Source organism: Salmo salar, chromosome 14 (assembly GCF_965601325.2).
Source record: "Salmo salar chromosome 14, fSalSal1, whole genome shotgun sequence".
Lineage (NCBI taxonomy): Eukaryota > Metazoa > Chordata > Actinopteri > Salmoniformes > Salmonidae > Salmo > Salmo salar.
Window position 1 is genome coordinate 34935476 of NC_138304.1, and position 12694 is coordinate 34948169.

Sequence of the window (12694 nt, forward strand, 5' to 3'; positions counted from 1 at the left end):
GCATGTGTAAAAATGGCCAGTAAAACATTCATTCTGCTGATCTCTATGGTAGAGAGGCTCTTAAGACTGGGAGTAATGGGACTAAAATACCAGTTAGATATACATGTAGTTATCGCAACAAAGAAGATGTGTTGATATAGAGTACATCTGTTTTGTCTTTGATACTTCCATTTGCACCACTACTCACAATAAGTGGACATCACTAGTAACTAGACATAAATGACAGGGTTTGTGTTAGCCTTATAAAGCACGGTATGTGAGTGACGTGGAGAGACTTAGAGGGCCCAAACCTTCTCCAGGTTGTTGCTCCTCTCCTGGGCCTGCTTGCGTTCCGTCTCCACTTTGGACAGGCTGAGCTTCAAGTTCTTATTGTCCTGTTGAAGACCCATCATTCGCGCTACAAACACACAGAGAGAGAGAGAAACAAAGAGTCACCTTCAAAACAGTGGTTTGTGCAACATGCTAAACCCATGTTGACAACACCATAATGCACAGCTTTCAGATTTGGAAAACTATATTTGTGGACTAAGGAAACTGCACAATAAAGTATTATTTTTCTATTCAATATGGATGCCTGTAGACTTCGAATTCAGTCTGAATTAAGAGCAATATTATTTCAACACAATCCATCAGATATATTCATCCCCAAGACTGCTCAAAGCGCTCCTCTCCAGATAAAACATGACTGATAGACAGATAAGTCAGATGTGAGTGCTGTGGGCATGGGCAGTGCCTGGGCACGTCTAACGTGATGAATGAGAATGGTTAGAACTGGAGCTAAGATTCCCCAGCTCTCTCTTAAATAGATAAGAGGGAGAGACAGATCACCTGCTAAGACTGAAAAACAGTTAAGAGTGAGTGAGGAATTACTGTAAAGCAAACTAAAATGGTGTAGGCAATCATGTTCATCCCTTCTAGTTCTAACACATGCCCATGTGAATGCAGGGTTGCGGTCAGACCTTGTATTTACTCAAACACGGAGTCATGTCCAAGTCATATTTACTCATAGAACAATGAGTGCAGTCTTTGGGTGTGAGCCACTGAGTGTGTCCCAATTCTGCACACTTTTCCTTTTCTGGTGCACTTGTGCTTACATGAGTGCTTAGCTGTACTTTTGTTGTTGTATGTATAGACCTCAGGAAGAGTAGCTGTCAGCTAATGGGGATCTGAATAAAGATTAAAGCGTGGAGAATTGAAATGTAGCCAGGAATGTGTTCTGGTACCTTGTAGCTCGTGGATCTCCTCTGATCCCTGACTGTAGCTCCTCCTCTCAGAGTCCAGGGTGCTCTGCAGCTGCAGCAGCTCTTTCTCCAGCTGGGCCCTCCCCCCGTCGGCAGAGCGGCTCTTCTCCTGCAGCTCGCTGGTCAGCCCCTCCAGCTGGCTCATGGACTTGGTCATCTCCGTGTGGCTCTTCCTCAGCCGTGCCGCCGTGTCTGACTCCACCCTCAGCAGGTCATTGGCCTCCTCCAGCTGTCAATCAAGGAAACGACCATTGGGAGAGCTCAGAGTCAATATTACCTCGTGAGACAGACGATCTGCTCAGTTGCTGCAGAATGTTTGATTCTGAAACGGTTGTTGGGGTTTTTAACCAATATGTGGGTGGATGTCTAATGTTACTATAGAATCATATCCATCCATAGACTTCCAGTAATACTTAATATGCAAAGACTTCTATCTAGACCAGTTTGATATGAGGCACTGATTCCTCTGTCCTTCACTTCCTCATATGAAAATAAATGAGCCTTCAATTTGCTGATAAACATCAAAGCATGTAAAGTAAAAGCCATAGGGTGATGACACAGGGTCAGATATTGTTCATCCTTGTCATGGTTAAGGTTCAAATTTAGGATGGAGTAATCTGTTCCTAGATCTGTGGGGATAACCTGGCCTGTCCTCTCCTTTAACTGTCTGACACATCTAAATACATTCCTCAAAACAAAACCCCTTCCCTGCACAGTTCATACTCTTGATCCACATTCTGACCCTCAAACAAGATCTCAAAGCTAGAATGATGGCAATTGAAGAGAGCAGTGTGTGTGTGTGTGTGTGTGTGTGTGTGTGTGTGTGTGTGTGTGTGTGTGTGTGTGCACATTTTCCTACTTTATCAGGACCACAATGTCCTGACAAGTCGTCAGAATGTCCTGACAAGGTAGGAAAACAAGAAAACATTTTAAAACACTATTTTAGGCTTAAGGGTTAGGTTGAAGTTTAGTATTCATGTTTGGGGTAAAGGATTAGGTGTGGGTAAAGGATTAGGTTTAGGATAATAGGATTCTGAACGGAAATATATTTTCTCTCCAAAAGTCCAGAGAATTTACCAAAAACAAAGCTGGGTGCACGTGAGTGTAAGAGAGATAACTTACCTGCTTCTGCAGTTGTAGGATCTTGTCATTGGAGGCCTGAGAGTTTTGGCTGATTTTCCTCATGACCTCAAGCTGCTCTTTCAGAGTGGACACTGAGAAGAAACAGAGTACGGATGAGAGTTAAATGAAAGATCAAGTCATCTTCATCACACATCTCCCTTTTAAAACATGACACTAAACAAACTGTACCCAGAAACATGTATTTTGTTCATGGGAGTTGCTTGTGTGTTGCATTTAAAGTGCTGTTTATGTGCATGTTGTTATCCGATCTGCTAGTTTAAGGAGTTAATGCGTGTGAATCCACTTAGTTCACAGCGATCCTCTGGTCCCAGTTAATAGGAGGGTCTCAGAGGGTGAGTGTCTGGGTTAAGACTGCTAGTTAGCACTGCAGGGGGAGTCAGACTGGCAGACAACTAGACTAGCAGGTCAAGCTGCACAAGTATCGGTCAGTGTGAGCACTAATAATCCAGTTGGGAAAACATCTGTTAGGTCTAGATTCAATAACATCTGGGCCCGTTTTCATAAAGCATTTCAGAGTAGGAGTGCCGACATAGGATCAACTTTCCCTTCTAGATCATAGTAACACAACATGGACAGGTAAGACCTGATCCTAGATCAGTAATCCTACTCCGAGTGAGATGCTTTATGAATACAGGGAGGAAAGATGCTACTGCAGTGGTACTAGATCTCATTATAGATTACACTGTAGTAGCACCTACCCTGTACAAATCCTGTCACTGACTGTACAAAACATTAGGAACACCTGCTCTTTTCATGACAGACTGACTGGTTGGATCCAGGTGAAAGCTATGAGCCCTTATTGAGGTCACCTGTTAAATCCTCTTAAAATCAGTGTAGATGAATGGGAGGAGACAGGTTAAAGAAGGATTTTTAAGTCTCAATGGATTGAGTCTCAATGGATTGTGTATGGGTGCCTTTCCGAGGGTGAATGTGCAAGTGTTTATAATCAGTGTTATAAACACGTGTATAGACAGAGGTTCGGACTAAAACAATGGGAGATTGGAGAATGAATTAAAGAGAAGGAGAAAAAAAATCAATCCTTACACTCGTTCTCCATGTTACGTCTCTTCTCGGCCTCCTGGTCGGCCTTTCTTTGGTACTCTGTGGCTCGGTGCTGGATCATCATCTTGTCTTTCTCCAGAAGGGACATACTGTCCTCCACACCCTTCCTCACGTTGGCCTGGGAGGAGGGGAGGGTGGCACAGGAGTTAGTACTCAATGTACAGAGCAATTAGGCCCTATATCATGTCTTGTTTGCTGCACTTCTGTAGACTACCGTAGATCGTGATTATGTACTTGCCCTGGAATACGTTTCAGAATACTAGATATTCACTCACCTCCTCGTCCAGCTCTTTCATGATCTTGTCGAGCTTTGTGTTCGTTGTCCTAAAGAACAACAAAGATTAGCACTTATTGCTTGATTTATCTTTTAAAACAGGAAAATGGATCCATTGTTCATTAAAATACACTTGTTTGTATTCAAAACCAGCATGTATTTTTTTGCTTGAAATCTGACTTGTTGGTTAAATTAAGTTGATTGACAGGTGATCGATAACTACCTGCACTTTTGCTCCATCTCATCCTTTAGCTGCATCTCACTGTGTAGCTGCTCCTCCAGCTGGTAGATCCTCTTCTGCAGGTTCTCCAGCTGAACACAGACAACGTGTAAGACAACACTACAGACAGACTGTAGAATTCATTACGCTTTGCAATACAATAAACTTGTAATCAGTTTGGCATTGCAAAGTAAAATGTTCAAGTAAAATAAACTGATACTAGTGTACACTACGCATTGGAATGTAACAAAAAAAAAAACTTGCAGAGAATTTAGCATTGCAGAAAGTAGCTACTCCAGATACAACAGACTGTTGTTTTCATCTCTATAAGTAGTACTCACATGGCTCTTGTCCTCCTTGGTGGAGCTGCTGCGTTTGTCAACACTCTTGGTGCTAGTGCTCCGGGAGAACCTGGGGGATAGACCACAACAAGTTCAACATTTTGTGTTACAAAGAAGGATTAAAAAGGACTTTGTCAATTTCTTGTCAACGATGTACACAAAATACTTTAATGTCACAGTGGAAATGTTTAACATTTGTAAAAAATAAAATATATATATATATCTTGATTCAATGTACAGTCGTGGCCAAAGGTTTTGAGAATGACAAATATTAATTTCCACAAAGTTTGCTGCTTCAGTGTCTTTAGATATTTTTGTCAGATGTTACTATGGAATACTGAAGTATAATTACAAGCACTTCATAAGTGTCAAAGGCTTTTATTAACAATTACATGAAGTTGATGCAGAGTCAATATTTGCAGTGTTGACCCTTCTTTTTCAAGACCTCTGCAATCCGCCCTGGCATGCTGTCAATTTACTTTTGGGCCACATCCTGACTGATGGCAGCCCATTCTTGACTAATCAATGCTTGGAGGTTGTCAGAATTTGTGGGTTTTTGTTTGTGCACCCGCCTCTGGGGTCTGGGGAGTTTCCTGGCCATGGACCCAAAACATCGATGTTTTGTTCCCCGAGCCACCCAATTATCCCTTTTCCCTTATGGCAAGGTGCTCCATCAAGCTGGAAAAGGCATTGTTCGTCACCAAACTGTTCCTGGATGGTTGGGAAAAGTTGCTCTCGGAGGATGTGTTCTTAGGCAAACTGTGAGTGAGCCCACTCCCTTGGCTGAGAAGCAACCCCACACATGAATGGTCTCAGGATGCTTTACTGTTGGCATGACACAGGACTGATGGTAGCGCTCACCTTGTCTTCTCCGGACAAGCTTTTTTCCGGATGCCCCAAACAATCGGAAAGGGGATTCATCAGAGAAAATGACTTTACCCCAGTCCTCAGCAGTCCAATCCCAGTACCTTTTGTAGAATATCAGTCTGTCCCTGATGTTTTTCCTGGAGAGAAGTGGCTTCTTTGCTGCCCTTCTTGACACCAGGCCATCCAAAAGTCTTCGCCTCACTGTGCGTGCAGATGCACTCACACCTGCTTGCTGCTATTCCTGAGCAAGCTCTGTACTGGTGGTGCCCCGATCCCGCAGCTGAATCAACTTTAGGAGACGGTGCTGGCGCTTGCTGGACTTTCTTGGGCGCCCTGTAGCCTTCTTCACATCAATTGAACCACTCTCCTTGAAGTTCTTGATGATCCGATAAATGGTTGATTTAGGTGCAATCTTACTGGCAGTAATATCCTTGCTTGTGAAGGACTTTTTGTGCAAACAAATGATGATGGCACGTGTTTCCATGCAGGTAACCATGGTTGACAGAGGAAGAACAATGATTCCAAGCACCAGCCTCCTTTTGAAGCTTCCAGTCTGTTATTTGAACTCAATCAGCATGACAGAGTGATCTCCAGCCTTGTCCTTGTCAACACTCACCTGTGTTAACGAGAGAATCACTGACATGTCAGCTGGTCCTTTTGTGGCAGGGCTGAAATGCAGTGGAAATGTTTTTGGGGGATTCATTTGCATGGCAAAGAGAGACTTTGCAATTAATTGCAATATCTGATCACTCTTCAAAACATTCTGGAGTATATGGAAATTGCCATCATACAAACTGAGGCAGCAGACTTTGTGAAAATTAATACTTGTGTCATTCAAAACTTTTGGCCACGACAGTATGTTAGAATCAACTTTGCCAGAGATAACAGCTGTGAGTCTTTCTGGGTAAGTCTAAGAGCTTCGCAAACCTGGATTGTACAATATTTGCACATTCTTAGAAAATATTCTACAAGCTCTCAAGTTGGCAGTTGATAATTGCTAGACAATCATTTAAGTCTTGCTATAGTTTCAAGACGATTTAAGTCAAAACTGTAACTAGGCCACTCAAGAACTTTCAACGTGGTCTTGGTAAGCAACTCCACTATAGATTTGGCCTTGTGTTTTAGGTTATTGTCCTGCTGAAAGGTGAATGTTTGTGTGTTGGAAAGCAGAATGAACCAGGTTTTCCAGACTGATTTTGCCTGTGCTTAGCTCTATTCAGTTTATTATTTATCCTAATAAACTCCCTATTCCTTGCCGATGACAAGCATACCCATAACATTATGCGCCACTATGCTTGAAAATATGAAGAGTGGTACACAGTGATGTGTTGGATTTGCCCCAAACATAAAAGTTTGTATTCAGGACAAAATTAATTTCTTTGCAGTTTTACTTTAGTGCCTTATCGTAAACAGGATGCATGTTTTGGAATATTTGTATTCTGTACAGGCTTCCTTTTCACTCTGTCATTTAGTATTGTGGAGTAACTACAACGCTGTTGATCCATCCTCAGTTCTCTCCTATCACAGCCATTAAACTCATGGTGAAATCTCGGAGCGGTTTCCTTCCTCTCCGGCAACTGAGTTAGGAGGACCCCTGTATCTTTGTAGTGACTGGGTGTATTGATACACCATCCAAAGTGTAATTAATAACTTTACCATGCTCAAAGGGAGATTCAATGTCTGCTTTTTTTAGGTGCCCTTCTTTGCAAGGCATTGGAAAAACTCCCTGGTCTTTGTGGTTGAATCTGTTTGAAATTCACTGCTCGACCGAGGGACCTTATAGATAATTGTATGTGTGGGATACCGAGATGAGGTAGTCATTCAAAAATCATGTTATGCACTATTATTACACACAGAGTAAGACCTGAACTTATTTAGGCTTGCCATAACAAAGGAGTTGAAAACCTATTGACTCTAGACATTTCAGCTTTTAATTTTTAATACATTTGTAAAAATGTCTAAAAACATAATTCCTCTTTGACATTATGAGGTATTGTTGGTAGGCCAGTGACACAAAATGCCAATTTATTCCATTTTAAATTCAGGCTGTAAGAACAAAATGTGGAAAAAGTCAAGGGGTGTGAATACTTTCTGAAGGCACTGTAGTGACAACACTAGGACCACACTTCCCTGACCCACTGATGGCCTGACCAAACCGTGAACACATCACACTGGGTCAAACACGTTGTGGTTGTTATCTAGGTCAGATTACTCTCTAGTATGAGACATTCATATGTGCATGTCTAACAAGCTCTGGGTGTAATTAGCTATGTTGCTATAAAAGTTGCATTAGATTTATGAGGCGGTATAAAACAACGGCAGTATTGACAGTTCTGATGGCTCTAGCAGGTTAAGCTAGAAAGTGTCGACTAGCAGATGACAGAATAACAGATGATTGCGTCAGCTGGTGCACACTGACTATTTTGACTGTGGTAAGTCAGGCCTGACTATAGTATGTTGACCATGGTTAAGGCCTCGAGTTTCTCCTGAGCTGACCAGGAAGAGCCTAGGTGATTGCCAGTGTTGACTGTAATTGGTATTTGACTGATGAGTGTTCTAGTGAAGCCTGACAGTGTTGACTGTAGTTGGTGATGCCAGGCTAAGCGGACAGTGCCAACACATACTCTGGACACCGTTTTCACGACACAGATTAAGCCTAGTCCTGGACTAAAATGCAGTTCATAAAAATTCTCCAGGAAACATGATTCAAGAGCCTTACTGGTGACTGCTGTAGTAGTTGAAGCCTGGCTATGCTAACAAACTTACTACTGGTGACTGCTATAGTAGTTGAAGCCTGGCTATGCTAACAGACTTACTACTGGTGACTGCTATAGTAGGTGAAGCCTGGCTATGCTAACAAAGTTACTACTGGTGACCGCTATAGTAGTTGAAGCCTGGCTATGCTAACATACTTACTGGTGACTGCTATAGTAGGTGAAGCCTGGCTATGCTAACAAAGTTACTACTGGTGACTGCTATAGTAGTTGAAGCCCGGCTATGCTAACATACTTACTGGTAACTGCTATAGTAGTTGAAGCCTAGCTATGCTAACATACTTACTGGTGACTGCTATAGTAGTTGAAGCCTGGCTATGCTAACAAACTTACTGGTGACTGCTATAGTAGTTGAAGCCTGGCTATGCTAACATACTTACTGGTGACTGCTATAGTAGTTGAAGCCCGGCTATGCTAACAAACTTACTACTGGTGACTGCTATAGTAGTTGAAGCCTGGCTATGCTAACAAACCTACTACTGGTGACTGCTATAGTAGTTGAAACCTGGCTATGCTAACATACTTACTGGTGACTGCTATAGTAGTTGAAACCTGGCTATGCTAACATATTTACTGGTGACTGCTATAGTAGTTGAAGCCTGGCTATGCTAACATACTTACTGGTGACTGCTATAGTAGTTGAAGCCTGGCTATGCTAACATACTTACTGGTGACTGCTATAGTAGTTGAAGCCTGGCTATGCTAACATACTTACTGGTGACTGCTATAGTAGTTGAAGCCTGGCTATGCTAACATACTTACTGGTGACTGCTATAGTAGTTGAAGCCTGGCTATGCTAACATACTTACTGGTGACTGCTATAGTAGTTGAAGCCTGGCTATGCTAACATACTTACTGGTGACTGCTATAGTAGTTGAAGCCTGGCTATGCTAACATACTTACTGGTGACTGCTATAGTAGTTGAAACCTGGCTATGCTAACATATTTACTGGTGACTGCTATAGTAGTTGAAGCCTGGCTATGCTAACATACTTACTGGTGACTGCTATAGTAGTTGAAGCCTGGCTATGCTAACATACTTACTGGTGACTGCTATAGTAGTTGAAGCCTGGCTATGCTAACATACTTACTGGTGACTGCTATAGTAGTTGAAGCCTGGCTATGCTAACATACTTACTGGTGACTGCTATAGTAGTTGAAGCCTGGCTATGCTAACATACTTACTGGTGACTGCTATAGTAGTTGAAGCCTGGCTATGCTAACATACTTACTGGTGACTGCTATAGTAGTTGAAGCCTGGCTATGCTAACATACTTACTGGTGACTGCTATAGTAGGTGAACCCCACAAAGGGCAGCTGGTTGCCCACAAAGGCCTTCGGTATGGGGAAGGTCTCCTCGTCTCCCCGGTCCTCCTCAATGTCGTCAAAGTTACTGGTGTCGATGTCACTGCTCAGCTCAGGCACTACCGGGGCCGCCGCTGGAAATACAGATAGACAGGAGGTGGAGGAGAGAAGAGAGGACAGAATCATGACTCACTGCAAGTGGAGAGGTATTCTCATAGTTTTGAAGTTTTGATGTTTTGGTGCAGAGGCACATTGAGTTGAGAACTTGAGATCATGTTGTGGGGGAAATGCCAATCAAACTTTGAGGCGTGAACTACACTTTGAAACTTGGAAAGTGCAAAATATAGATTCCAGTACAAGGTGATGGGAGATAAGTGTAAGCAACAGTCTCAGGGGAGTTGGGATATGCAAGAAACACACTTCCATTACACACGTGTGTAATTTGACAAATATAAGCACCCCCCCCAAATTATTATTACTCTACATCAGTCCCATATCAAATCAAAATTGTATTTATCACATGTACCGAATACAACTGGTGTAGACTTTACAGTGAAATGCATGATTCCGAACTTTCCCAACAATGCAAAGTAAAAAAATAAAATACACAAGAATGGAGCTATATACAGGGAGTACCAGTGAGTGAGCGCAGTGCAGTGAAGAGCGAGCGAGCGATTGAGCGAGCGCGGTGAAGAGCGAGCGAGCGATTGAGCGAGCGATTGAGCGAGCGCGGTGTAGAGCGAGCGCGGTGAAGAGCGAGCGAGCGAGCGCGGTGAAGAGCGAGCGATTGAGCGCAGTGTAGAGCGAGCGCGGTGAAGAGCGAGCGATTGAGCGCAGTGTAGAGCGAGCGCGGTGAAGAGCGAGCGCGGTGAAGAGCGAGCGATTGAGCGCGGTGTAGAGCGAGCGATTGAGCGCGGTGTAGAGCGAGCGAGCGAGCGCGGTGAAGAGCGAGCGAGCGAGCGCGGTGAAGAGCGAGCGATTGAGCGCGGTGTAGAGCGAGCGATTGAGCGCGGTGAAGAGCGAGCGATTGAGCGCGGTGAAGAGCGAGCGATTGAGCGCGGTGTAGAGCGAGCGATTGAGCGCGGTGTAGAGCGAGCGATTGAGCGCGGTGAAGAGCGAGCGCGGTGAAGAGCGAGCGAGCGCGGTGAAGAGCGAGCGATTGAGCGCGGTGTAGAGCGAGCGAGCGCGGTGTAGAGCGAGTGCGGTGAAGAGCGAGCGATTGAGCGCGATGAAGAGCGAGCGATTGAGCGCGGTGTAGAGCGAGCGATTGAGCGCGGTGTAGAGCGAGCGATTGAGCGCGGTGTAGAGCGAGCGATTGAGCGCGGTGTAGAGCGAGCGAGCGAGCGCGGTGTAGAGCGAGCGAGCGAGCGCGGTGAAGAGCGAGCGAGCGAGCGCGGTGAAGAGCGAGCGAGCGAGCGAGCGCGGTGAAGAGCGAGCGAGCGAGCGCAGTGAAGAGCGAGCGAGCGAGCGCAGTGAAGAGCGAGCGAGCGAGCGCAGTGAAGAGCGAGCGAGCGAGCGCAGTGAAGGGCGAGCGAGCGAGCGCAGTGAAGGGCGAGCGAGCGAGCGCAGTGAAGGGCGAGCGAGCGAGCGCAGTGAAGGGCGAGCGAGCGAGCGCAGTGAAGGGCGAGCGAGCGAGCGCAGTGAAGGGCGAGCGAGCGAGCGCAGTGAAGGGCGAGCGAGCGAGCGCAGTGAAGAGCGAGCGAGCGCAGTGAAGAGCGAGCGAGCGCAGTGAAGAGCGAGCGAGCGCAGTGAAGAGCGAGCGAGCGCAGTGAAGAGCGAGCGAGCGCAGTGAAGAGCGAGCGAGCGCAGTGAAGAGCGAGCGAGCGCAGTGAAGAGCGAGCGAGCGCAGTGAAGAGCGAGCGAGCGCAGTGAAGAGCGAGCGAGCGCAGTGAAGAGCGAGTGTAGTGTGAGTGAATAGTGAGTGAGTGCAGTGAAGAGTGAGTGAGTGCAGTGAAGAGTGAGTGAGTGCAGTGAAGAGTGAGTGAGTGCAGTGAAGAGTGAGTGAGTGCAGTGAAGAGTGAGTGTAGTGTGCGTGGGTGAGTGTGCGTGGGTGTGCGTGGGTGTGCGTGGGTGTGCGTGGGTGTGCGTGGGTGTGCGTGGGTGTGCGTGGGTGTGCGTGGGTGTGCGTGGGTGTGCGTGGGTGTGCGTGGGTGTGCGTGGGTGTGCGTGGGTGTGCGTGGGTGTGCGTGGGTGTGCGTGGGTGTAGTGTGAGTGTAGTGTGAGTGTAGTGTGAGTGTAGTGTGAGTGTAGTGAGTGAAATGTGAGAGTGAAGTGTAGTGAGTGAAATGTGAGAGTGAAGTGTAGTGAGTGAAATGTGAGAGTGAAGTGTAGTGTGAGTGAAGTGTAGTGTGAGTGTAGTGTAGTGTGAGTATAGTGTGAGTGAAGAGTGAGTGAAGAGGTGAGTGGAGAGGGAGTGAGTGAAGAGTGAGTGTTGATGTGCTCTGGCATCCCCCCAGACTGCTACATGTACAAATTACCTATAACCTGTACCCCTCCTAGCTGCTCTAAAGGAGAGCCGGTGCTGGTGGCATGGCAGGGCATGCCAGAGCAGGGCTGGGGGCGTTGTGGCCAGGCCAAAGTGATGACTGCAGCCCTTCAGCGTATTTAATATAAACCCAGTAAAGAGCTGCTATAGCCAGTGGATTTACATTTAATACATTTAGCCCCCCGCCTCTACTCTCTCCGTTGCAGCCGGAGACCACATCAACACTCACGCCAAGGTGCTGTTCAGTAGGGTACACCGCAGCAAAAAGCTTTGCAACTACTGGACATTACCCAGGACTACTTTCCTCCCGTTCTCACCCTCAAAATAAACCATCCAGGTTCAAATTGGTTTCAAACTGATACCACCAGTGGAATCGTTGCAATCACTCAGTGCGTAGCCATGGGTTACTGAATGAAATGAATGGTTCTTATTCTGGAATTTCCTCAGACTGTCCGCAGTAGGTCAATGGGAAAACATGTATTATCACTAAAAGCAGTTTGCCAACAGAGCAGTGCGGGGGGGGGGGGTTACAAACACATAGGAATCATGAAAGCGCTGCTGGTTGACCTGAACACAACTCACTCTCTCGGATGTTCTCCCATGTCCACTGGTCGTTCTTGAAGAAAGGATGCCTCTTGATCTCATCCACCCCATTACGGCCCAGTCGCACCTCCCTAGTAACAGGGAATCAGAACAAGTTACCGTTTAATCATTCTGCAATCCACTGATAGACCCTGTATAACAATGGACTTTATGGCTTTGAAACTAACTCTGAACACAACGGAGAGAAAAATTTAGACATGATTGATAGCTCTTCAGAAGAACACAGCTTGTTTGACTGATTACTAAGTCTAATCAAGTCAATGAATTAATGACACTAGTCCCTTACCATCTACTTGTCAACTGGGGAAATCATTTGTAAAACATGAAAGATTACTCTGACTAAAACAGTATAAAAATCAGGGCTTTCCGCACCACCAGT

At 45.5% G+C, this 12694-nt stretch overlaps 1 protein-coding gene across 2 annotated transcripts in view; it reads right to left on the reverse strand.

Annotated features, from left to right (window-relative positions):
- Positions 1-12694, reverse strand: part of LOC106569322 (rho-associated protein kinase 1) — a 78339-nt gene that overhangs the window by 17876 nt on the left and 47769 nt on the right. For both annotated transcript variants that reach the window (XM_014140558.3, XM_014140559.3), the window contains exons 9-17: positions 12295-12386; positions 9202-9361; positions 4282-4351; positions 3944-4032; positions 3722-3770; positions 3429-3564; positions 2364-2455; positions 1224-1470; positions 291-397 (exon numbers count right to left, since the gene is read on the reverse strand). In XM_014140558.3, coding sequence (XP_013996033.1) covers positions 291-397; positions 1224-1470; positions 2364-2455; positions 3429-3564; positions 3722-3770; positions 3944-4032; positions 4282-4351; positions 9202-9361; positions 12295-12386 — 1042 coding nt within the window. The remainder of the gene's footprint in view (positions 1-290; positions 398-1223; positions 1471-2363; positions 2456-3428; positions 3565-3721; positions 3771-3943; positions 4033-4281; positions 4352-9201; positions 9362-12294; positions 12387-12694) is intronic.